We start from the raw sequence: 27,096 nt of genomic DNA on the forward strand, positions 1-27,096 counted from the left end.
GGAAAAAATAAATACTCTCATTGCAGAAATTCGTGTTTGACGTGGCTCAGCACAAAATAATATGTTATAATGTATAATGACAACTGAAATATGCACAGCCTTTAAACATAGAATTAAATAATAGTAATTAATCGTATGTATTTGTTTTGTTATGTAAAGTTTTCCACATCAGTCTGCAGTCACTAAAATTGAAATATTAATTATCACATATACAAAAATGTCCTATTCTTTCTTTCTTTCTTGTAACACTTTCTTTGTAATGCATCGATTTCTTGTTAAACTAAATTATGTCATATACTATTGCATTACATATTTATGTAAAAGCAAACGTTACAATGAGCAACATTTTATTTGTTTCTCCCTTTTTGTAATGTATTCAATTCAACTTAATACTATTACATATACTATTAGAGCATGAGAGAGAGGGAGAGAGAGAGAGAGTCTTCAGGAGGGAGTCCTAAAGGAAGTTTCAGTCCAGTAAACAGGAAGGCCAAAAAAACTCCCCATTTCAATTTTTATCAACTTCCTCCTTTTAATGATGACACCCCTCCAACCCTCAATCTCTCTCTCTCTCTCTCTCTCTCTCTCTCTCTCTCTCACACACACACACACACACACACACACACAGTGTTCCTTCTCATACTTTAATACACTAAAGTAGAGGCTGTGACATACAGAGAGAGCTGCACTTGTGGCATGAGCTGTTTTGTGTTTGCTGTGTGTACTTGTGTGTCCTTGTCATGCGTGTATGTACACAGTGCAGCTCCAGCCTGCAGGTCCGCTTCTCCCCGGGCTTCACTCTGTGTGTGTGTGTGTGTGTGTGTGTGTGTGTGCTGTTGCTGCTCCTTTGAACCTGTCGTGGTTGTCACACGGCGCTGACTTTGAGCTTCACAGTCCTCTGTGTGGTTGGTGATGATGAGTGGGGTGAGTAAGCGACGTGACTGGCCCTTTCTTTCTTTTCTTCCATTCTTTATTCTGTTTCCATTGCAGAAGGTGTGTGTGTGTTTGTATGAGCGCGAGGGATTCGCGGGGCTTTGCGTGTGTGTGTATATGGGAGTGAGTGGGGTGTGTTTTGTTGTGTTTGGTGGGTTTGTTGGCAGGGCATGAGGCAGCAGCGAGAGCAGAGAAACTGAGAGAAAAGGTGGTTGACCTGAGGACCTGGGTGTGTTGTTACACAAACCACTTTCGGTTCTTTTCTCTTTTTTGGCTCAATTTCATGATTTCAACAGAGATGTCTTTGTCTTTGAATCTATATCTGTGTTTCTACATGCCATACCCACAATATATTTTACAAAAAAACACACACTGTGTGTCTCAGTTTCTCTGCTGAGGACCATTCTCCTCTTCCGCAGCAGCTCTTTACGTTCAAATCGGCATTAATGTCTTCTGCATACTGATAGGGGTGAATCGCGAGGCCACTCTTCATGAATAATGCACGAGGAGAAGTCACCGCGAGGTCAGCAGACAGGCTCGAGCCACGCAGGCGCGGGATTTGTGGGGAGAGGGGAGGGAGATAGAGCAGGGAGGAGGAGAGCGCGCGCGCGCGTGTGCGTTAAAACTCCACCAACACAAGGGAAAGCAATTGGCGACTGTCTGTTTATTTATTTATTTGTTTGTCAGTGCTTCCTGTTTCCGGCTGCTCAGGTGGGAGGGGGAAGTTTTGACTTCAGACAAACGAAAACTTCCATCATTCAAATCAGGCTCCATGGCTACAGTGAAGGCCACACACACACACACACACACACCGCATATCATATCATATCATATTATATTATATTATATTTACCACGAATGTCACCAGTTTTGAATCGCACAGGAAACAATCCTTGTTATTTAATCTGTTTTTATCGTTATTATTATTATTCCATTTTATAGTGTTTGCATTCCTTATCAACAGGCGCTTTGTGGCTGTGCTGTGTGCAGAAAGCCCGGCTCCACGAGTGTTTGTTTTGGCGTTGGCTCGTGAGAAGTTGATAACCTGAAAAGTATTAGATTTAATTAAGGAGAAGTGAGTAATAAAAGTACAATAAAGCAGAGTTACCCTGGTTGGCACGTTCGATGTTCTTTTTCCCTACCGTATAGTAATATCTTTATTTTTTTTTTTTTTTATTGTAGCATCGACGTTTGAAAGCTCGAACCACCTTTAATTCATATCGCACTCCTGTAATTACTAAAGGCTTTCTTAAGAGTATGATAATACAGATTGTTTTCTAGATTAGATTAGATTATTTTTTGTTTTTTTAATATTACCTCCGGGAAATTCAGACACGAAATCAACATGACACACAGATGTATAACATATATAAGACGACAAAAAAAACCAAAAAACACTTGCTTATACGTCGCACTTATGACTAGCACTTTATAGTTTGGCTTACTTGAAGCTCTTACTTACTGATGCACTTATTGTAAGTCGCTTTGGATAAAAGCGTCTGCTAAATGACATGTAATGTAATGTAAAGAAGACAATGCAAATGAAACATCGAAACGAATAAAGCAATAGAAATATTCATCAAATGTGGACCTTTATTCATGGTAGAGTTTGCAGGTGAAATTGTTAGAAACACGGACGTCTATAGTCAAATTAATGATGGCTCGGTTCCATTTAGCTTCCTCATTGTCAGGTTTCATGCTGGTTCTCAGTCACAATGAAATCAAACAGTGCAGTTGTTAATGTCAGCAGTGCCTTTCCTGCACAAACATGTCAAAATGGCTGCTGCTTAAAAGGCCTATTCTATTCCGTTCTGTTCTACTCTGTTCTATTCTATTCTATTCTATTCTATTCTATTCTGCATAAATAACACGTTATGTTTGGCTCTTAAAATATCAATAAAAACGTCGACGATACAATATAAAGATTGATAACAATAATAATAATAATAATAATAATAATAATAATGATAATAAAATTCAATGTCAGTAGATATCAAGCTAGAAATCATTTTATTTTATTATCATATATTAGGTTTTATTTTAAAACAATTCTCCCTTTTTTTCCCCCTTTTTTATTTTTTTACATCTGGTTGTCGGTGCCTGCTCTCTAACTTTAATTTCTCCCAGAGCATGCAGCTCTCTCGCGCCACCACCAGAGCCCGCTTCAGACCAGGAGGACGGCGCGAGGCAGCAGCACGACAACATGCTGACATGTCTTTCCTCCATTCTCCCTCACTCCCTGTACGCGCGCCCCTCCACGTCTACCCTTATTTTCTTTTAATCCTCATTTTAATCCTGTAACATCCTCGCTGTTAAAATACATATGTGTCATACGTGTCGCCGTGTGCATGTGTGTGCGTGTGCGCGTTTGTGTGTGCGTGTGTGTGTGTGATCTGCACGAAGTTAAAAGTGTCTCTTTAATGAGGCGATGTTGATGAATTATGTCCTCTTCTTCTGCTGATATCGTTAAGTTCGTATTTATTCCCTGTACTTAGCCGCTGAGCTATAAGTAGCACAGCAGACTCTTATGGAAACACTTTACAGATACAAACGCAGGATATACTGTCACTGCTCCGTGTGTGCGCCTCAGCCTCGAGGAACAAGAGGAGTAAGAGGAGTAAGAGGAGGAGGACGCATCCAGAGGCTGTTATCAGGAGAACAGCCTGCTCTGCGTGGATGTCCAGGCTGTACAACAGTCATGCAGCCAGCAACAAGGGTTCACCGAGTTTAAGGGTCAAAAGTTCACCGTCTCGCGTGAGTTCCGCCTCCCTCTCCTCTTCTCCACTCACTCACTCGACTCGAGGCCAATTTCTGGACGTCAAAGGCAAATAGAATGAGGGAGGGAGGGGAACAGAGGTAGAGAGATGAGAGGGATGATAGCAGGAGGCAAGGAGAGGTGAAGGCCTGACCTTCCCTTCCTGTCCCCGTTCCTCCTGCTGTACAGAGAGAGGGGAAGGAAGGCGGGGAAATGGAGGGGTCGAAGGTGGTGGTGTTGGGACAGAAGGTATTCGGTGACAGAGGTGTGTACGAGTGTGTGAGAGTGTGAGTGTGTGTGAGGCGCAGGTGTGGGGCTACATTTTCCCTCACACCAGCTAACATTCGTTTCACATTCTGTTCGTTCTGCTTATTATTATTATTATTATTATTATTATTATTATAAGCATCTAAGGCAACTGGGCTATTGTTGTTATTATCATTGTCTGTAGTAGTTTAAAGGTACAGTCCATGCTGCAGCTGAATATCCCTCACCACAGTCTTCCCTTCCAACTGTGTTGGAGAAGAAAATATTTAGCCTTCATTTAGCGTGCAAACTCAAAAGATAAGTGTCCATTTTGGGCTACTGTAAAAAAAAAAACATGGTGGCCTAAAATGGCGGCCTCCACTTTATCTCATTCTGGGGGAATTAAATATAAATTATACAATACAACACAATCAAATGATTTCCCAGTTTGAACCTTTAAATGCAGACTGATTTATCACACATGAATTAGAGCTGGGCAACAATGTGTTGGTGTCATAGTAAAGGGGAAACATATCAGTGTGAGTGTTACTGGTGAATAGTAAATGAAGATGGCACACAAAAAAAGAAAATAATTCAGCTTTGTCTGAAAAAAATACGGATGAATATCTCTGTGGAATGATGGAGAATCCGCTCTGAACTCACTCATATCAAAGAACAACCTGTGAACATCATCTCTGCAAAGTTTGACTTTGATCAAGTGAAGCAGAACAAAATTAGAGATTTTAGAGCAAAAATTACAGGTGAGGACTAATTTGGCACATTTTGGAAACATCTGTGCCATTTGTATTTAAACCATGTATTAAACTATTTTCTTCACTTTTATATAATGTTCAATAAAACAACGTATGGCCCTGTTTCAAACTTCCTGCAGACTTTAATATATTTTCAATGGAGATGTGTCTGTCTTTGCGGGCCTGAATGGTCTCGATGAAGGGATGACATCTCATTGGCTTCCTTACAGCCAATAGAGGCTTTGTTAGCCAATGAGAAGCAACAGAGCACGTGGATGTCACGGGCCTGGCTGCTGCCTTAGGATAGGGTAATGCTTCTCAAAACATGATGATGTCACCTAAAGTGGCGTGGAAGCTTTTGAATGTAACACAGGAAGTCAGTCTAACCAGCAGTGAAAGATTAACTTTTCATGGAGAAACATCAAAGGTAAGAGCAATGTTACAGTTGACATTTGGCAAATGACTTAATGTTGTCTGTATTCTTTGGCTTTCATCTCTGTAATGCTTTGTCATATATCGCTTTTGGCTGGAAACAGCAGTCTCAGCTGGTCCATAGGGTGTGTTTTGGCCAAAATGGCAGAGCATGAGCTCCAGAAATGTGGTGAAATGCGCAGTAAATTTTGATGCAGCGGTACATACGAAGTTTGATATGTGTTATTCATTTATGTGTTATTTGAGCTGTGTGTGTTGTCACAGTTAAAATAGGGTTTTACAGCCTTGTAGACCAGATTTCGTTGTTTCATTGTGATGCTCAGCTTCAGAATATCCTCTCAAAGTTCACTTTTTTCTCGATCCTTATCGAAAATAGGCTGCGCGGACTCTGTCAGGGTCACCCAATTGGGTGACCTTGATTAGCAGAGATTAAAAGCAACATTCAAATTTTGTTACATTCCATCATTATTATCATATATATATATATATATATATATATATATATATATATATATATATATATATATATATATATATATACACACATAAATATAATAGACTTTGTCGTGTTTGAAAGCTGAAAGCACCAGTGTTCACTACCATGATCACAGGGAAACAAAAGTGAAGCCATCATCACAGTCAGTGTATCATTGAAGTTAGGAGGTGAGTGGTTGTGAAGTGGTGGTTTCACGCTCAGTGCTGGCAGCTGTTTTATTTATGTACACAGGCTAAATATACATAGCAGAGCAGAGCTCCTCCACTCGTCATGCTTATCAGCCAAACCTGTCAAAACTCAACTCTTATCTCTTCCACCATCCCAAAAATGATGACTCACATTATCTGATCAGCACTGCAAGATTAATGTGTGCGGCTAAGTTGACTTTCCAGCTCAGCGGAATGAGCTCTTTCTTTCTGCGGCATTTTCCTGTAAAAAAAAAAAAAATGAACAAAACATACGTTCATATTACTCTGTGTAGTGTCTCTCTGTATTTCCACAGTCGGCTGCTCTATCATTTCATTGTAACTTCACAGTCATACCACATTTTTTCTCGGCAGAAATGCTGTTTTGTTGTATAAAACACCGTAATTTCACAATAAAAACACACACACACACACACACATGTATATATATATATATATGTATACATATATATGTGTGTGTAACAAACATGGGGTGGGTTACTAAGTCATAATTAATTGTAGTCTACAGATTATTCATAATAATAATAATCCAGTAAATAAGAAAATTAATTATGCGCAAATTGACGCAAACACGCTGGCGTTGCCTGGCACGGCTCCGTCGCTTTGCCCGCTTTTCATCCCAGGTAATGACTGAACGAGAGAGTAATTACGTTACAGTCTTCGCCTCTTTATCCCCGGGTTCATGCCGAGTTCACTGTAATAATTCACTTCAGCTCTCGCAGCGTGCTCGCGCCTGTCATGACAGCCTGCATATACATATGTATATGTGTATGTACATATATATATATATATGTATATATATGTGTGTAGTATTTGAATAACCATTGGCACTTGCCTGTGTGTGTATAACCTTTCTAAAAAGTAAAATATATATATATATATGTATGTGTGTGTATGTATATATTGTTATTACTATTATTGTAGTAATAATAATAATAATAATAATAATATAGACATGTTTCTATGCAGACCAGTCCTCATAGAAGGGGGGGGGGGAATAAAATGCAAGCAAAGAGGAAAATACAATGATTTGCATCTGCTCTGAGTGAAAGCGACACTTTATTGATATCATGTAGGAAAAAATGCAGTTAGTATGAGACAAGTGTGGACACGTGACTGCAGTTAACGCGATAAAAATCAATCCGCCAACGTGTGAAAAGTGTCGAAAAAGCGTCATCCACCTGGCAGCTCAGTGTCCGGTCTCTCACTAAACAGTGCTGTTTGCACATAAAGTGCAATATAACAACACGTGGACACTGCTGAGTGAAGAGAGACATAGAGCGGGGGGGGGAGAGAGAGAGAGAGAGAGAGAGAGAGAGAGAGAGAGAGAGAGAGAGAGAGGCATGCGCCATCAGTGCGCGCCCTGGTGTCATTTATTTCCAAGCTGTATGTGCAACAAAAGGGAGAAGGAGAAATGATCCTGGTAGAGAAGAAGAAAAATCTGTGTGTGTGTGTGAGGGAGGGAAGGAGAGAAAGACCCCCCCCCCCCCCTTCTTCCTCCCTCCTCCATATCTGCTGACCATTTTTCTTCAAAGTAATGACTCCAACTCAATTTAGTATGACGGAGAGAGAGGGAGATACAGAGGAACAGAGGAGGGGAGGGGGGTGAGGAACAAAATGACAGAAAGAGGGGGAGAGAGGGAGTGAGAAAGAAGAAAGGGTGTGGAAAAAGGGGGGAGGGGGTGAGGGAAAGGGCTGTGGCTGTGCACGGGGTGAACGGGAGGTCAGCGCGTCGCACCAATATTAAAATGTGTACCGGGGACGCGGGGGTGACACGCCTCGCCCGTTAAACAAAGAGTGTGCCAAAGTGGCAGATTAATTTGAAAACTTGAGTCCACACACACACACACACACACACACAAACTCACACACTCTCTCTCCCTCTCACACACTCACACACTTAATGCCTTAAAGAGCCCACAGTCTCCACAGCAGTCCTGCTCGGTCTCTCCCTCAGCCCCAAACCGCTTCATGCAGCCTTTCACGGGGATACACGGGCGGACGGTCACCGGGGAGCGGCTTCCTCCTGTTTTGGCACGAGGAAGGGGTCGCGTTTTCACCGCCTGTGAGTGAGGATCGCCCACGGTGTTGTCGGCGTGCGTGGAAAACCTTTGCGGTGACGTGTTGTTTGCTTTTTCCCCCTCCTTCTGGATTATGTCGCCGTTCAACCGGTTCTGGTCCTAACCTTTTTACAGCCTCAGTCCGTGACTGTTTCTGAGCAGCGCGGTCCACGCGAAAACCTTGTTTGACGCGTTACACCGGAGACCGGGGGCTGTGCGTCTTTACGCGCGTGCGTGAGTGACTATGTGACAGTCCGCGAAAGTGACAACGACTTTTCTTTTGTCTTTCTATCTGTTTTACCCCCGAAGGTACTGCGAAAAACCCCGAAGAGATAACAAAAAAAAGAGAGAAACCTGTGGCGTCGAAGAAGAGAGGAAGACATGGAAGGAGGGAGGGGGGTGAGGTTTTGAATGGAGAAAAGCAAAATCAATGTGGACACGCAAAGAAGAGGAAATGAAAGAACAAAAAGAAGAAAGAAGTAAAAAGAAGAGCGGAGATGGAATAAAAGACGATGCTGAGAGACGAGGGAGGGAGGACTGCGCGAGCCTCAGAGCAGTGAGTAAACCCACGCACAAAGACGCACAGATAGGCACAGTAGAAGAAGAAGCTCCCTCATCTACATATCCGTGTCTGTGTGTGTGTGTCCGCTTTCCTGCGCGGTGTGTGGCAGGTGCTTTGCCCATGCTGGGAGTGAGGGAGGGAGGGAGGGAAGGAGGGAGGGGTGACCACGTGTTGCCGGAACTAGTGCTGCTGCTGCTGCAAAATAACATTTTATCCTCTGTAAAATCTTTGTTATCAATTTATATTTTCTTAAACCATCAGAGGCTGCACGTGGCACTGGACTGGTTAATTATTGTGAACCTGTTTGGTCACGTGAGGGCTTCACAGACGTGACTTTAGGGTGCACTGTAGTCATGATGGTGATGATTATTCTCTGCTGATCATGGCAACGAGACACCAGTGTATTGTGATGCTTGTCATGTCAGATGTATAATCAGATAGATAGATAGATAGATAGATAGATTGATAGATAGATAGATAGATAGATAGATAGATAGATATTTTTTTTGTTTGACATACGGATCTTGTTTCACTATATTTACTTGTTGAATGATGTATTTAAATTGTATTAATCAGTTGTTTAAGAGTTTTTACATCTCCTGGGCTAAATCCCATAGTGAGGATTCTCTGTTTCAGATAGGCAGCCATTATGTGGTTTTACCGCATGGTGAAGGCCAGGTCGTGCCTGGAGGAAGGTCAAAGGTCACTTTGTGGACAACTTTCTCCCTTGGTGTCTCATGGTTGGAGAAAATAAATGTATGTGCTGCTGGACATGTTCTTTTACTTGCGGTTGACTTTTTTGGTCAGTTGGGGCAAAGCAAAAAAAACACAAAATACTAAAACATGAATTCACTGGTATGTACAGTGGTGTGGAGATGAGTTATAGACGTGAATATAAGATGGTTGTTGTGACTCAGCAGATGTGTGGTTTTCTCCTGCTGCTGTAGTTCATGTGAACACATGTGTGAGATGTGTATATAAGCAGTGTGTGGTTTGGGCTGTTTATTTCCCTCTGCTGATTGATAATGAGCTGCTCCTTTGATAATGTAATATAACATAATACAGTATGATATGATCCAACTGTGGAAGAGATCACAGCACTCTCAACCTAAATGTATGAATTAAAAATGTATTTAAAAAAGTCCAAAAAAGTGCGTTGCAATTAAATCTCTGTTTGTATAAAACTATGTTTAATGCTAATTCTGTAGACAACGCCCATATGCCCTATCAGGCAAGGGAATTCATTTTAGCACAGCTCGTTCCATGCAACGATGCGATCCAAACACATTTTACGTGAAATAATAAATACAAAGTAAACAGATAAATAACAAAACTCCCACACATTCTCCTCACCATTTGTACATTTACACACCACAGTTGAATCCGCCTGCTGCACGCTGACATTCGTGTTCGTTATAGCCTCGCGCTCGAGTTTAAAACCTGCCACACAAAGGCTCCACTGAAAAAAAGAAACACCTTCAGATTAATAGTCGCCACACGGAGAATCAGGCCTCGTCGTCAGCACTTCATTTTTAATCCCCTGTCCCGTGACTTTGCATGACAATAACCTCGATGTATTTTTCAAACCGCAACAAAGGAGCAAACCCTGCATTTTTTTCGTTTCTTTTCTTTCACTCTCTCTCTACGTCGTTAGCTTTTTTCCACCTCGGTAATATTTCAGGACATTGACAAGTCCGGTCCCTGCACATAATGAGGCCGTTTAACCCTTCAATATGTTCCTGGTTTTTAATACATATAATTTTCTGACTGCGCCTGCTGTTGTAAAAGTGTTACTTTATTATTATAATAATAATAATAATAATAATAATAATAACAACAACAATAATAATAATAATAATAATAATAACAATACTAATTAATACATAGTTGTATATATATATAATTCTAATAATAATTATTACCTAAATTATATAAATATTAGATATTTAATCCCAGTTAATCCGTCTTTATTTTTCTTCCGCATCATCTCCGCCGAATTTGTGAGACAACACGCTGGTTAAAGAACACAATAATAATTACAAAACCTTGTAAATTATAATTTTGCTTTAAGTCATGCTCTCTTCCGCCCCCTGCACATTTCATTGCTTTTTATTATTATTTCACACTTTGTCCAAACAACACACAGGGACAAAAACAACAGCGTTTGTGCTTTGTTGCTGTTTGCGCTGTAAACTGGGAACTGCGTGACCCGCAATAAAAAAAGGACACGTGTTTAAATCAGGATCAGCTGACCTTGTCCCACTCAATGCGTCCAGGGATTATGTCATCCAGCAGGTCAACTGTCTCTGGAGTCTCTGCGTGTGTGTGTGTGTATGTATGTGTGCAGATGATATTACAGATACAATGTTGCAGCTCTTTTGCGCTTCACTTTGCAGACAGGTTCAGGTTCATGACGTTTAAACCAAACAACAGACGGACATTTCTTTCTATTCCAAACAGACAAAAAAAAGCACAATTTAACCAATTAAAATTTTTTATTTTTCTTGAACATACATATCTACATTTTCATTTTTTTGCTCCTTTTCCTTGTTTCTCCTGTTTGGTCTTATCTTGTCAGTAAATCTTTGGTCTGCACTACCTGTAGCCGGAAACAGTGGGCCTCCCTCCGAGCAGCTGAATGGCTGCTACTGACAAACTTGACAGAGAGGTGGGAGGGAGGAAGTGTCGCAGTCAGACTCAACACACCTTGATAGATACCTGAGATGACCCGAGGGCAGAGCGCGAGGTCAAGGTGACGCAAGTGTAGGCCCACACCTGCACACGAGAGACAATGGATAGAATAGAATAGAATAGAATTCATTTCATCATCATATGGGGAAAATAGGCAGGTTCCTGTTCTGCAAATAAATAATATAATACAAAATAAAAGCCAAAACAAACAATCAAATCAGCATGCACAAAAACGGTAATAGATTACACAGAGCCAAAAAAAGAAGAGGAACGAAAATGAACAACATGGCGGATCACATTACTGACTGCACATATAACACAACAATTGAAATTAAAAATGGAGTGTTTGAAAGCAGCAGTATCGTTGCTTTAATATTGTAAGTTAGTGTATATGTAAACAATAAAGGGTCTAGCTGCAAGAAATCATACATTAAATTGTTCATTTACTAAATATTACTAAAAATAAAATAAAATCAGGTGGATTGAGGGGTTGAGTGACTACTGTGACTGCGTCCTCAGGTTCCCATGCTCTCTGCCTTTCTTTGTGGTCTCGTCTTGTGATGTATGGGCAACTTTTAAAAGGAAACGGAGAACAGCAATATTACCTGCAGCGGGCAGGGAGTGTCGGTGTCACAAAATCAATGTGGGAGCAGCGCGGGAGCAGATAGAAATGACAGAGAGGAAAAAAATATAAAAGCATTTGTACGTGGAAAGCTTCAGAATGCACCAGCGCCTTTTCTCGCGTGTGTAACATTACAAATCAATCACATGGAAACCATAGTCAGAGGCGGAATATGTTAGCAATTGAAAGGGAAGGAGGTTTTGTTTAGCTTTTTTTGTTCATGTTTGTTTCGGATAATTTTTTTAAATATATTTTTCGAAAGAAAAAAAGAAAAATGCTGATTAAATGTAGAAGTTTTTAATTGAGTTAAAAAAGGGGACAGAGAGCTCATGGATTCATTTGGTTATTGCTCCATCCATTCTTCAGTCTCGTCCCTCTGAAGTATTTCTGATAGAAGTGCGTTTGCTCGTGCCAAAGCCATTTGTCTTTCTCCATGTGTCCATCCTATTAAAACAAAGGCTGGAGCCTTTTTGAAATAAATATATACATCTTTAACCGAAATTACCTTTAGTGTAATCCGTGAAGAGAAAGCTGATGTTTTTGAATAAAATAACCAAATAACAGAGGCCTGTTCCAAAGGTAATAGTTTTTTACTGTCAAAATAAAATATTTAACATAACGTATAGGTTTTATATCATACACAATTTCCCTTTTGATTATGAAAACATACTATGATATTGTCTCTTTTGCTTTGTACTCTAAATATGAGAAATGCGTGGTTTTAAAGGCCTGTCTGCGGGCCCAGGAGTGTTTTCTTTTTTCCTTTTTTAATTTCCCCTTCTTAACAAGGTTTTCTTCGTTGCCACTCAGTCACACAGGAAGTGTTAGAGCCCTTTAGCTCCCAGTTCCGCCGCTAACAGTGAGGAAACAGCATAGACAGATGGAAATATCCCGGTGTGGCCCCATGCACGACAGCGACTTTATGAAAGCAATACCAAGTGCATCGACGGCGTGAGCACGCGCCTCCAGAGAGCCACTGTCTTCTATATCTACCCTGTAGATCCGGATTTGTGTAAAAATCATTAAAACAATCACAAATTCGCTTCTAGGGGAGTATATAGTGGATTTACACCCAGCGGCAGCGATGGATCACACACACACAGATTCTCAGAGAAGTAAAGGCCTGCAGCTCTTATTACTGTTTTCACGCCTTTAAATGCTGCGTAGTTGTGTTTTATTTCATATTTTACGTTTAAATTCGATTGTAGGTGAGTAAGAACACGAGAATAAGACGAGAAAGTTGTTATTTTACGATAACAGACATATTCCACGGTGCATTTGCTCTTTATTCTTTGGATATCTATGATTTGACTTGCTCGGCGGTGTCTATTCTGCTTAGAAATGTTCTTTTTTCACCATAAAACGTCATACTTTTAAAAGCTAAACTCCAGGCTCCAAGATGAACTGGAGTGTTTTCTCTCTCTCTCTCTTTATTTATTAGAAGTCCTGGTGAAAAATGATGCGGTCGGCCTGCTGAAAACGACGAGGGGGTGGGTGGAGGTGGTTCGGGGAGGGAGCAGGGCTGCTGGTGGTGGGGGGGTCGATTTAGGAGACGGTCAATTTTCTCGAAACAAAGGATTGGATATCTCCATCATCTTGCCTGCAGTGTGTGTCTGTACCTATACAGTGATAAGACTGGGGAGAATGAGCAGCAGCAGCACTTGCAGCTTTTTGATTAAAAAAAAATCACTTGTGTACTCTCCTGTTCACCTCAATCCTGTCTGTTTGCAGTGTATATTTACATTTATATACATATATATATACATATCTGGGTGCCTTGTCCTAATGTTTGACAGACAAAGACAGATTATCGTGGCATAAAATTGAGGATTACTGCAAGAAATGTGAGTATGGATAACACGAGTGGGCTCCAGGTTTATAATGGACAGAGAGTGACACGCAGGGTGTGTGTGTGTCTGTGTCTGTGTCTGTGTCTGTGACAATGTGTTAGTACTTGAAATGTTGCTGTCGCGGTTGGGGGGTGAATTCACTGCAGGAGGACAAAAACAAAGAGGTTCTGTGGCTCAAGGGCAACACAACAAAAAAGCAGGCGCGTGGACTTGTTATGCTGCAGTTGTTAATATCACTGAGTGTGTGTGTGTGTGTGTGTGTATTCATTCATTAATTCGTGCAAGGCAAAAAACAATAACACATAAAGGCTGAGGCTAAATTACTATGCAAGTGGAGTTAAATGAAGAAGGGCGCGCCTGCTGGCGTGTTTTTTTATATATATACTATATACATATATAAATAAATATAAGAGTAGTAAACGGTGCTTGACTCTCATTCTTAATGCAAAGGTCTGCTCCCGTGATTTAGGAGGCCGCGCAACCTGAATTAGTTGATGAATTTTCTATCGATCCTAAACAAGGCCAGATTTATCTCTGACACGGTCGCTGCTGCTGCTGGGTGGCGCCCGAGTCAGGCCACTCATCCCCACTCCACGTTATTAGCGTTTTAAAAGCAGCAGTGGTGGAAAAAAAGAGAAGGAAAGAAAGGAAAGAAGAAAAAAAAACTTTGGCAATCAGCTCCCTACACACACCCAATAAATATATACACACAGGCACGCGCAGGAGGCGCCACGAGCCTCCTCTGGCGCTTTCTCTCTGCTGTGTATTCTCTCTCTCTCTCTCTCTCTCTCTCTCTTTATTTGAAGTTAGAGCCAGACTCTTAATAAGAGGGAGAGGGAGGACTGACTCTCATCTGTGCTGCAGCCTGAGTTCACGCGCGGCCTCGAGAGCAGAATACAACCTGATTTGTTTTATTTTTGTTTTTATTTATTCCTCAGTGTGTATGTTTGTTTTGTGTGTTTGATGCGCGTGGGCAAACAGGCTATAAAAGGAGAGTTGTGCATATGGAGAGAGGGGGGGAGGCATTGGGGGGAGGTTATTGTAAGAGTGAATGCCAACAAACTGAGGCCATATGATAATGCGCGTGCGGGGGGCTCTGTATATGCTTAATCCCATTTCCTTATCCGGGGTTTGTCCCGGAGGCGCGCCCATTGGCCGGCTGCCGTCACGTGGCTCCTTAACTTTGTTCACTTGACAGAAAAGTAGGAGGGTTCAACGGAACAGGAATAACCGAAGAGTAAAGGGATGAGATATAAATTTTAGTTATATATTTTCCGAGTCGGTGCAATTCCACAAAAAGACTGAAATTAATGGCCATGAGCTCCTATTTGATCAACTCCAACTATGTGGACCCGAAGTTCCCACCGTGCGAGGAGTACTCACAGAGCGACTATCTGCCCAGCCACTCTCCGGACTATTACAGCTCTCAGAGGCAGGAGCCTGCCGCTTTCCAGCCGGACTCCGTCTACCACCACCACCACCCACAGCAGCAGCAGCAGCAGCAAGAGCAGCAGCAGCACCGCGCAAATGCCCCGAACCACCAGCCACAGCACCGAGGCGAGCCGCCCTACACGCCGTGCCAGCGTGCAGCACAGCCCGCCTCGGTTGTGATGTCCCCTCGGGGTCACGGGCTGCAGACCACCCCAGTCCCGGAGCAGAGTCACCGCTGCGACTCGGTGACACCCAGCCCGCCTCCGCCTCCGTCCTGCGGCCAAACGCCCCATAGCCAAAGCACTTCTTCGTCCCCCGCGAGCACACGCAACAAGGACCCCGTAGTCTACCCGTGGATGAAGAAAGTCCATGTAAACATCGGTAAGTGCTGCATGCAAACTTCTTTTCCCCCTTTCTCTCTCTCCCTCTCTCGACCTCCTTCTCTCTCTCTTTCTCGTTGCGCCTCCGTGCTTTTCGTGCGCACTGTCTGAATCTACAGCTTCCCCTCCCTGGTTTCTGTTAGAAGTAGAAGAGTAGCCCTTGGGTCAAGATTTACGGTCGTCTGTTTGCAGGGCCAATATAATTACACCCCCCATAAATTTTTATTACACCTCTGCGCTGAGGTGCCTTTGTGAAGTCCGATCTCGGGCTCGTCTGCTCTAATACCTTCGCCTTATGACAACTCGGAGCGAGCCCATAAGTTAGATTTTATGCTTTGGTAATTTGATTTTAAGTGGTCGGGCTGTATAAACGGTGTACTTTACTCTGTCGAAGCCTATTCCTTCCCCACTCGTTGTTCCATGGGAGGGAAAGTTTTATGGCAGCTGAAATATTCATGTTTATGGAGCCGGGCCGTAAAACACCGATGTAACACAGAAGAGCTCCCAGTCTCTTATGGCGTGTCTCTCTCTCTGTGATGATATAATAGACTCGCTGCCTTTCTTTTTTATTTGGTGTGTTTGGATAATGGTGGGAGCTCAGATTCGCGCGACGAAGACGACTTTTGCGAAGTCACCGTGCTTTCTTTCCCTCCACCTGTTTACTCGGTAAGAAACACTGTAATATCGTTAATGTTCGTCCTCTTTTTTAAAGTCTTTATCCTTTTCGTTTTATTTACACTCGCTCTCGTTGCAGCATGTTTGCTTTGCGACAGTCCCGTGGTAGTTTGTCGTGGAATTGTTGTCGAATCACCACTGCCCTTCCCTTGTGTAGCTGCTCGAGCTGCTGCCTGCACACCCCCTCCTTCCCTCTCCACCATCTCTCCTCCTCACTACCACCACCACCTTTATTCCCGACCAGTTTACACAAGACAGGCAATGCTCCTATAATAAGCCGTTAGCCCGGTGGCATCTGTGCGTAAAATCACCAGAAAGGGAAACGCAGGCGCGCGTTCTTTGCGTTTCCGTGCGTTTTTAAACAGTTCCCTTGTTGCGTTTGCCTGAACGTGTTTTTCAAAATGTAACCTTTAAACGCAACCATGGCCTCTATTTATTCTCACATCCCAATATATGTACACGTGCACAGGCGTCAGCTTTGGCTGCCTTTGTTCCAATATCATGGCGTGGAAAAACAAATATTCAGAGCAAAGGTTACACAGTCGCTTTAGGTCAATCACTGTGGCCATATTTCTCGTCGATGCATGGTCATGTTACAGTGTTACAGTGACATCGTATCTTCACGTGGTGGTTTAACGTTTTCAGTAATGGAAGTTCTCATGTTAAATCCACATTATAGGGGCCATTAGATGACACAGCCTGCGCGTTTTAGTAGCCAAACTGTTATCATTCTACTTGCAAGAATGGGAGTTTTGCTTGGACAAATGAGAAGAAAAGCATCGGGGAATTGTAAAACGGGCAAGAACAACCAGAATTAGCAAGATCACAACAAAATAAAGAGATTTATAGTAGACTGTAAATAAGGGAAACGCGTTATAGTAGCCTAAATTGCGTGTTAGGCTACTACTGTTATTATCATTATGCTTAATGGTTGGTTATTTTCTTCACTGGCTGATGATTCCCACTCGTTCCCACAGTCAATCCAAACTGGACGGGTGGAGAGCCGAAGCGGTCGCGGACGGCCTACACGCGCCAGCAGGTTCTGGAGCTGGAGAAGGAGTTCCACTACAACCGGTACCTGACGCGCAGGCGCAGGGTGGAGATCGCGCATACGCTGAGTCTGTCAGAGCGGCAGATCAAAATCTGGTTCCAGAACCGGAGGATGAAATGGAAGAAGGACCACAAGCTGCCCAACACCAAGGTCCGCTCCGGGACAAACAACAACAACAACAACACAAACTCCCAGGCTATAACAGGTTCACAAAACCGCTCCGCTGGACCACTATAGCCCGACACAATACTATTTCTTTTTTTTGGCCACTTTTTGTCTCACGTGTGTTTTTCCTATATATCCACTTCTTAAAGTGAACAGTACCGAACCGTCAGCCACGCTTGTAACCACCGGAACTTGCACTTTGGACCGGAATAACGCTTTCACCCTGGAGGGGAGGGATGTACAAGGATGTATGGATGGATGTGTGGATGTGTGGATGTGCCCCCTGCAGTGCTCATGTTACACACTATATAATAATACGACGTGGCAGGGTGAAGAGGGAGATTTCCCTCCATTCACAGAAAAAAAGAACATAAAAAGTATTATAAAGAGAATGAAATGAAGAAGGAGACAAAATGAAAAAAAATGCTGTCAAGCCGCCATTCCCTCTGTCTCTCCTCTCTCTGTCTTTTATACCTCCCTCTCTTCTCTCGGAGGTAGGCATAAACTTGTGTGTGTTTTTATGTGTGTGTGGTTCCTGTCCTTCATTTTTTTCTATCTGATACTCTCTTCTTCTTTTTTTGGTGAAGATGGATCCTCGTTTTCATCTTTAATCATGCCAAACTCGGCTCTCATTTGTCATGTTTACTCTGCGGGTACAAAGCGAGAAAAAAAAATCAGAGGGGGTGAAACCGCGGCTCTGCCCATTACCCTCTGCACCCCCCCCCCACACACACACACACACATACACACAAACACACACTCATCCTCCTCTCCTTCTCCTCCTCCTCCCACTGCCACCAACACCACTCAAACGCTCACACGCGCGCGCGCAATAAATAATAAATGGAGCCCTCCTTGCGTCAAAAAGAAGTATTCACACACACACACGCACTCATCTGCCCTGTGATATCTGCCGTTATAACTGTATGTTTGTTTGGTTGTTTCACGCGCCTATAGATGTTTTTGTGTATTATTATAATTATTTTTGAAAAATATCTTCCGTTAGAATGACGCGCGCGCTCGTGTGTGTGTTGTTGAGGACGGGGGAAAGTGCAGAGATTTCACGCCACGCACGCACCAAACAGGGTTTTTTATTATTATTATTATTTTGAATGGTTCTAATTATTGTTATGAAGCTGCCTGAAAACAAAAGGACACTTATCTATTCAAACCAAAATCCCAGCACTCACGCGCGCGCGCGCGCACTCACACAGCATCAGAACGCAGCACTATACAATGTAACTACCTATTACCTCAGCTGTACTTATACATAAATATATATTATATTATTCTAATTATTATTTTTTATTTTAATTTCGTAATCTTATTTCCTCTCACTCGTTGAATGAAGTGACAGCTTTTTTCGAGCTTTTATATTTTTTTAAAAGATGGTGTGACGAGTTATTTTGGTGATGATGATAATAATAATTCTAATTGTTGTTGCCTGCGATGCAAATACAAAGCGCTATTTCATTTCTTCTTTGTGAAAGAAACAGTAGTTATTTAATTAAAAGTGAGACGGTTCTGATCAGAATAGTCAGGAGCCTTTTATTTCTGCATGTCCGAATGTTAATTTTTTATTTGTTTTTATTTTCCATCTTTCTTTTCTCTGCACATGAAATGCGCGCACACTTTTTTCTTTTTTATGTCTTTCCTCTTTCTTATTCTGCAAGTGTAATGTTGTTTTTTTTCTACATTCCAAAGATCAAATGATGATGATGATGATGTGTATGATAACTAATAACGGTATTGTTGAACACGTGTTACCTCCCCTGATGTATGTGTGTAAGTTGCTCCTTTCTCTGCCTATGCCCACTCAGTGTCTATATACCTTCGTATTATTTGTAAATAGCCTATTGAAATTTAAATAAAATGACTAAAAATGTCGTATTTTCTGGCCTGTTTTTTATCTCAAAATCACATTTTTTTTAACCCCCTAAATGTATAATTTCGTAAAAAAAGAACTATCCTTCTTCGCTTAACAGCAGCACCCCCTCGTCCTCTGTCTCTTCTCAGTGCAGGCTGTTTGTATTTGTTTTTTTCCTCGTGCACATACAATAAATAATTTAATTGAATTGAATTCTAATGTTTTTTGTTTTATTTTTTTGCTCAACAGACGCATATCAGCGAGCTGACGTGAGAAATTTCGGAGCCCTTTGGATGATTAATCTATCCCGGCCTTGACTGATCCTGGTACATTACGTCCTGTAATCTCGTTTTAAATCACACAGAACGTCCCTCCGTTTCACTCCCGTTCTCCCGTTAATTTAACGGCTGCTCGGCTCGCGCGCATCGGTCCGACAAAGAGTGTGGGGCACCCTCACCCCTCCTCTTACTCCTCATCCTCCTCCTCTTCTGGTTTTGAATTAAAAAAAAATCCAAAAAAACAATTAAATAGCATCTCGGTAATCTTTTAACACTTTAATGAGTGGGATTTTTGCCCACGCTTCTCCTTGTACCGTGGCACCGTATGTGTGTTTTATTTTATTTTTTTTCACACATTACAGAAAGGGGAGCAGGCCGGCGCCATAGCTCAAACCCTGACAACCAAATAGATAATCAACAAGACGAATGGCTTCTTTTGTGAGGCGCGGCTCCCGTATTAATTTTCATTTTCTTTTCTTACAGCAGGTATCGAAAAAATATAGAGCAAGAAGGAGGGGGAGCGAGAAAATAGCATTCCTCTCCATGAACTTTAAACAAAAAAAAGCCGTGCCCCCCAAATTGGTCCGCTCGCATTTCTCGGCCCAGAGAAGATTCCCTATTACTTGTTGGTTGATTTCTCCCTGGGCTTCTTGCCACAGAGACTCCCTCGGCCCATTTATCTGTTTTTCTTCCTATTTATGAAAGGCTCCTGCAGCAAAAAGCGCCCTCCCATCAAACTGTATACTTAGATGTGCTCAAACACACGCACACACACACAAATTCTGCACCATAATGCGTAAAAGTGTGTAAAGACGCACGAGGACTGTAGCCCCAAGCTTGTAAAACACCATTTACACACATTATTATTATTATTATTATTATGTGCATGAGCCTCTGAGCCACAATGATGAGTCACACCATTTCCCCCCACTATTGTGAAGACAATAAGGTTGAGTACGACAAACACACACGCACACCTGCATTTCTATCCATTTTAAGACTTGCATTGTCTTCCATTCATTTGGAAAGCCTACACCAAGACCCTTTCCCTAACCTTGACCTAAACACAACTCAAATCTCAGTCCTAAAAACTCAACCAGTTCCTCGCAAATTAGGTTCTGCTTCATTAGGATCAGGTTTTGGTGTCCACGAGGACAACTGGTCCTGGCAAGATGAGTGTTTATGCCAGAAAAAAAGGTCCTAAAGAGTTAACAAACACACACATACAAAACCCCACAGGCGCTGCGTCTCTCCTCACATAATATTTGTATCACAGTGCTGTAATTTTCTTCCATACACGCGAAATTTCCAATATTGGAGCATCTAAACACATCACCCCCACCCCCAAACACACACACACGTGCACTCTCACATATAGTGCTTGCACAATAACCCCTAAATCCCCTTGAGCGTTTACAATGTGGTTTAAAATAAATGGATTTGCGTGCGAGGTGACACCGCGTACAATAAAATCTATACCAAGGAGTCCTAATTCTTTTTTTTGAGCCACCTTTATCAGCCGGGGCCTTCTGCTGTTTCTGTGAATGGGAGCAGGGGTTTTGTTTATGCGTAAGAAAGCCCACCACCACCATCACCATCACCACACCATCCACTGAAAAAAAAAAAGAGTTCACAGCCATTATTTGGACAGGGCAAAGGGGGACAGCACCTCAAGAAAAATGCGAGAATTATACAAGAAGGGGAAAAAAAATCATTAATCACGTGTTCTTCTTTTAACACTTCTTCTCCGTCTTCTTCTTTCTTCCCCTTTTGTCCTCCCGACAGCCGCACACAAGAGCCTTCTGCCAGGAGACGCAGAGGGCAAGGAACAGAGGGACAGACACAGAAAGAAAGAAAAAAAAGAAGAAGAAGAAGACGTCTTGGGAAGACACTTGGAAGACACCCCCAACCCCCCCACCACCACCACACACACACAGGCAGACAGACATAAACACTTGTACACACACACCTCCCCCTTCTCACGCATCAGAAAGCTATTTTTTACACCCCACAAATATCCCACCATAAGAAAAGAAGAAAAAAGTTTTTTTTCTTTTCCTCTTTCATTGGAAAGAAGAAAATCCCCGCAGAGAAACTCTCAACTAACCAGTTGGAGAGTTTTCCCCGCGAGGGCAGAGGGAAGACGATGGCCCACAGGTCGCTCAGAGGACCGGCGTCCAAGGTAAGAGACAGAGAGAATGAGAGGGACAGGGAGAGGAAGGAGGCCTGGGAATTTCATTTCTGCCTCTGCAGACAAACGCTACTGTGCCTGTTTTTCTTTCTTTTTTATGGTTTTATTGCCCCCCGTGCGCATTTGGCGAGGTCAGGCGAAGGGGGCATTTATGGCCGTGGGGGCTTTCATTCTGTGGGCTGCGTTGTTTGTGTTGTAAGGTAAAGAGAGAGAGGGAGAGTGTGTGTATGTGGCTTTTGTTGTGCTGTTTTCTGTTTTCTCCCGAGTTTGTGCAACTGTGGTGTCACCTCAGTGTCTGTCACTCACTCACGAGGCCTGCAGCTCCTTCCCCTGCGGCATCTGCTCTCGTGCGTAAAATGCGGCCAAGTATGCGCGTCTTTTGCGCATGCGTTTATTTCTTTATATATTTCTTTATTTCTTTATTTCACTTGCTACAAGCTTGACATGATGGCACAGAGGCTTCTCTTGGGTACAGTGTTGAGGAAGTCACTCAGGCAATATAATAAATTACTTAATACATATTATTTATTTGAATAATGTTATTACTTCACCCATCACTTGGCGTCAAAGTTAAGTTTTGCAAATGTAACCAGAAACTTTATTTTGCTGAATCCACTTTATTTAAACAGAGTTTGCTAAATGCAGAACTGCAAACATGGAAGACTCACAGAGAATATTAATACATTAAGAATTAATAGTATCTCTAAGTGTTACTGTTTCCGCGTGGACACGTCATCATAAAATAGCGTCTGAAGGATCTAACAACGCAATTACTCAGCTCTGCATTGCTTTGTAATTGTAATCAATTACTGTTTTTTAAACTGTAATCCTTTTACTAGTTAAAGTAGTAATCCATTACTGGGTAACACATTACTGACCAACACTATTGGTTAATACATGGCTGACTGGTCCGCTCCTGAATAATTGCACGTGGAGCTTATTGAGCATTGTTTTCTTGTCTGCACGTGTTTCCGTGGTCATAAAGTGTTACAGTTGTGGTTTAAGGTTTTTACATGTATATAGCTTTTAATGAGCTACTGTGGTGCTTGTGCGCGCGCGCATTTTTGTCGGCCAGGTGCAACCAAGCCGCAGAGACCCGCGTGGATATGAGTAATAATACGGTTGAGGAGAGGGTTGAATAAGAAAAATTAAAAGAACTGGGTTGGGGGGAAGCGCTGGTTAATGGATACTCTCTCAGTTGTTTGCCTCGAAAACAAACGATCTGAGCAGCTTTTTCCAAATGAACTGCGAACGATCGCGGGTCGCCATGTGCGCTCAGGCCTCCTGTATCTGCTGAGCCGAGCAGGAAACGCACTCACTCCTGGTTGACCTCTTCAGAAATCAATTTTCCTGGAATTAAAAAAAGAAGAAGGAGGAGGAGGGTGGGAAGGAGAGAAGGGGAGTCGGGTCAGGGCGTTGCGTGGAGGAGAAACAAATGGCAGAAATATAAGAGGCAGGTATCGAAGGAAAGGCGGAGGAGGAGAAGAGAGAAATCGATGGTCATGCAGGATGATGAGCGGAATGGCCAAGCTGCGGCCGCTCACAGGCTGAGGGTTCAACCAGGGGACAGGGTTTTCTGACCGATGAGGTCCACTGGCTCTGAAGCCAACAGGCTGACCCCGAGTCCACACCAGTCCCACCCCCCGCTCCTGGTTCCCCCTTGACCTCGCAAGACTGCTAGACCCTCCGCTCCCTCGGACATTCCTAGACCTCCGGGGCCCCCCGGGCCACTTAGTCATAACAACTAAGTTCAGGCCACTGTAAACCGAGGGCAGCGCGCGGAGATGTCTCTGCTGCCTCACACACACACACAGACAGACAGGCCGAAGCACCCGGACAGGGGTCAGCTGCAGGACACTGCTACACGGGGGAAGAAGAGGGTGAGACTTGGCTGCAGTGCAAAAAGACCCAGAAGAGCTGTGGAAATGTTTCCCCTGGCCTCCCATGACACGATGATGTTCAGGATCCTAAATCCTGCTCAGAATAAACGTCATCATTTGTGTTATCACGTCTTCTGTTTTAATGTGTTTACATGAGGTTTTGAATTATTGCGTCAGTCCAACAAAAAGTGGACTTTTGAAATACATGTAAACTTGTTACAAAATACCTTTTCATTGAAATGCAGTTGATCTGCGTTACTTTGACTCCACTACACTAGGTGGTGATAGGGCCCTTTTCTGCTTGTTTGACTTATTATGGCAAACCAAGCTAGTAGTTCACATCAAGCACCATTTCCTGTCTTTCTACCATCCATGAACTTTTAAAAAATAATACACAGAGCATCATCTTGGTCAACTCATCCGTTACGAAATGCACCAGCCTGTTGTCTTCTTCCATATATCGTCTTCTTCTACTATTTCCAGGTCAAATCTTAGGCTTAGGGTTTGCGTTATTGTAGTTCATCTCCTGATGACATCCTCTGGTGCGTGAGTCTGACTTTGAGAATTTCGATAAAGTAGCATTTCATTTTGACTATCTCATGCAAACATACTTTTACACAACTAAACCTAAACGGGCCTCTGCAGTTTTTTGCATCGTCCACAAATCCAACCTCCTTGGGGTTTGGAAGACGACGACAACAGCAAGAAAAACATGCCAACAAAAACAGACCCGACTGAATTCATGCTCTGTTAGCTTAATGTTTTGTATACTTTGAAGTTAATGGATGGTAGAAAAACACACAATGATACTTGAAATGGTACCAAATAGCCACCAGCTAAAGTTGATTAGGTCTGTGACGCATTAGGTCAACCATAAAACACGTGATACTAACAAGCTGAAAGCAGTCATTTCGCCACCAAATGGAACGGAGGCTTGGAAACGTGTGTAGTGTATGGGTGTAATGCACTCGGCATCGAAGGCGTGTGTTGTTGAGGCATTTATCTGTGTGACTTGGTATGAAAGGGTCACGATGACAGTATGTACACAGACAGAGTGCTCAGTGTAAACAGAGCCTGCACCTCCTCGTTTTCCTATAAGGCTGCAGTGTGTGGTCTCTTTCACCGCCGGGCATCTTTACACATACTTGTTTGGTTGAAAATCAGGATGTGACACTCATTTTGATGAGATCATTCAAAAAATATCAGTCGTCTGTGCCATTTGATTTGAATCAAATGGCACAGACGACTGATATTTTGCTGTAAACGTGTGCAGTTCTCTTACCACTATTTACTAAAGTGCTGGTGGCTGCTGGTCGTGTTCCAGCCTGGTAATGTGACCTCCAGCTGGGAGAGGTGGTGTGTGTGAGTGTGTGTGTCTGTGTGTGTTGGGCCAGTACTGATTAATCAAAGGAACAGTGGCATATGGGGAAAATGCTGTCGGCCACTTTTGTCCCACTGTGCCCTCTTTTGCTGCTGTAAAATGCTTCCCATATGCAGCGTATGGCCCCTTCATTTTCCTCTTTAAATTCCTCCAAGGTCTCCTAAAACATCTGTAGTGTTACTGATGCAATCTCTTGCAACTTGCAGGATCCTCTCCTGGGTCCATCATCATCCTGTCCTTCTGGGTGTGTTGTCTTGTTCAGCAGTGAGACTCTACTCAAAATCACACAGCTTTGTTTTCATTTTCGCTCGGCGTCCATTCATGTCTGCACCATATGCATGGTGTGCTGTGATGGTGGCATCAAAAACATCAATCTACAAGTGAATAATGTCTCATTTTTAGACCATATGGTTTACCTTATGCTTTTTGCAAACCAGGGGAAACATAACATTTAAACATTCTGCCCATGCAAAATACACATTTGAATGTTTCCTTTTGGTGAATTTGTCACATCAGCATTTCTGAAGCGACATCATCCACTAACAGGTGGAGGGTTTGTTTGTGTAAGTTTTTTTTTTTTATTGGCGCACAATTTGGTGTTTGGAAGACATAACATTGTGTTTTGGGGAGAGGACCAATGGTTCCCAAAGACTGGGTCGGGACCCACAGATGGGTCACAAAGATGTTTGTTGGGGTCCTCCAACACATTTGCACAATGTTCCCACAGATTTAAATGCATATGTGTTTAAATGTCATGAATAAAATGCTGCTGTAATCAATATAACAAACATCTACATATATGGATGGAAATCATTAAAGTATTTGGCTCATGACTGGTTGCCATCTTTGCCAACACTGGGCTAAACCAAACACATTCATAATCATCTCCTTCATTGTTGCCATTAATGCCTAAATCACTGCACGCCTGTATGTGGGACTGTGTAATTTTGATTTATGAGCGCACATTCAATTCCAAGAAACAGGATCCTGGGAACTGGGTTCAAGCTTTGTTGAGATCACACCTGAGTAGGATCAAAGTAGGCACCATAATTTAGCTTACTCAGCATACAGTCAGCCTATGGTAGACACACACATCTTATATGGTACAGTAAATTCAAGTTCTTCTTTGAGAAACTGTAGCTAGCAGATTGCAGATTGATATCAGTTCCCTTTTGAATTCCTTGTTAAAAATGGGAACTAAACAAATCTGGCATCCCATTGATTTTGGATCCATCTTGTGAAATTTGTTCCGCGTTGAAAACATGTATATTTAGGCTTATGAGGGTTCAATCTAAACCTCTAAAGCCTCAGCATTGTCATTATAGTTGTTTATGATGAATCTGCAGTGTATCTCCTATTGTGCAAAAGTCTTGCACAGTGCAGACATTTTGATTGACGCTGTGGTGTGACACATGTGGTTAAAGCTGCCCCCGCGGAGTTTCAGCTGCAGAACATTGAAGTGTCTGATCACTTCCATGTTGTTTGTGTCTTCATTATTCTCTATGAGGACCAGCGTATACTGTATCAGCCTGTGCAACATGCAGTCAACAGGATCATGTGTTGTAAGAACCACATGTAAGGCCGAGTTTCTAAACAAGAATCCTGTTCCTGTTTAATGTCTGCAGATGTGCAGACTGTGACCGTATTTAAGTGTTTGTGCCACTTTTGGCAGAAATATGGGTGAAAAGCATTTTCTGGTTATAAATGTGGTTGATCCTCGGCAGAAAAAGCATGGATGTTTTTTTGGGGTTAGAGTTAATCTTGTCTTCCAAACGGGATGAAATCATCATCCTATGACAGCCTGCAAATCTTTCAACATTTGGTCTGGAATGGTGGTCTGCTGCTTGGTGGACAGCTTGCAGATGTCTCACACTCTTTGTCTCTATTAGCGCTTTCACACCAGCAAGCACTTTTTTCAGGATCTGGACCAATTTATTTTCAGTGTGAACACAGTAGTCCGTTCGAATTTTGGTTTGGGAACCACAACGATGCCTCAGCCATGCCAGTGTTGTATGTGAATCTGATGTGGATCAGATTGTGGTGTGTATACGCATGCATGAAGTTTTAGAATGAACTATTTTGACGTGCAGCGTTGTCAAATTCTCCAGAAGAAGAAACAGAAGAAGAAGCTTCACTTCTGTTTCCATAGTAAACAAACGTTGGACGTGTCTGCTCGTCTGATGCTTAATGGT

General features: G+C 42.5%; 2 protein-coding genes across 2 annotated transcripts in view; both read left to right on the forward strand.

Annotated features, from left to right (window-relative positions):
* The first annotated feature begins 7,344 nt into the window (after nucleotides 1-7,344).
* The window catches only part of hoxb3a (homeobox B3a), a 57,180-nt gene continuing 37,428 nt past the window's right edge, over nucleotides 7,345-27,096 (forward strand). The window contains exons 1-2 of the mRNA XM_058652842.1: nucleotides 7,345-8,436; nucleotides 21,238-21,634. The gene's annotated coding sequence lies outside the window, so the exon portion shown is untranslated. The remainder of the gene's footprint in view (nucleotides 8,437-21,237; nucleotides 21,635-27,096) is intronic.
* hoxb4a (homeobox B4a) lies at nucleotides 13,276-19,193 on the forward strand. The gene is made up of 2 exons (XM_058652847.1): nucleotides 13,276-15,417; nucleotides 17,069-19,193. The coding sequence occupies exons 1-2, from the start codon at nucleotides 14,916-14,918 to the stop codon at nucleotides 17,377-17,379; spliced, it is 813 nt and encodes a 270-aa protein (XP_058508830.1). The 5' UTR covers nucleotides 13,276-14,915; the 3' UTR covers nucleotides 17,380-19,193.

This window comes from Solea solea, chromosome 16 (genome assembly GCF_958295425.1).
Source record: "Solea solea chromosome 16, fSolSol10.1, whole genome shotgun sequence".
NCBI lineage: Eukaryota > Metazoa > Chordata > Actinopteri > Pleuronectiformes > Soleidae > Solea > Solea solea.

Excerpts from the sequence above, each read along its gene's own strand:
- hoxb4a (XM_058652847.1), top strand. The coding sequence starts at position 14,916 with ATGGCCATGAGCTCCTATTTGATCAACTCCAACTATGTGGACCCGAAG. Across the intron at positions 15,418-17,068 it reads GAAAGTCCATGTAAACATCG|TCAATCCAAACTGGACGGGT; the intron begins GTAAGTGCTGCA and ends TCGTTCCCACAG.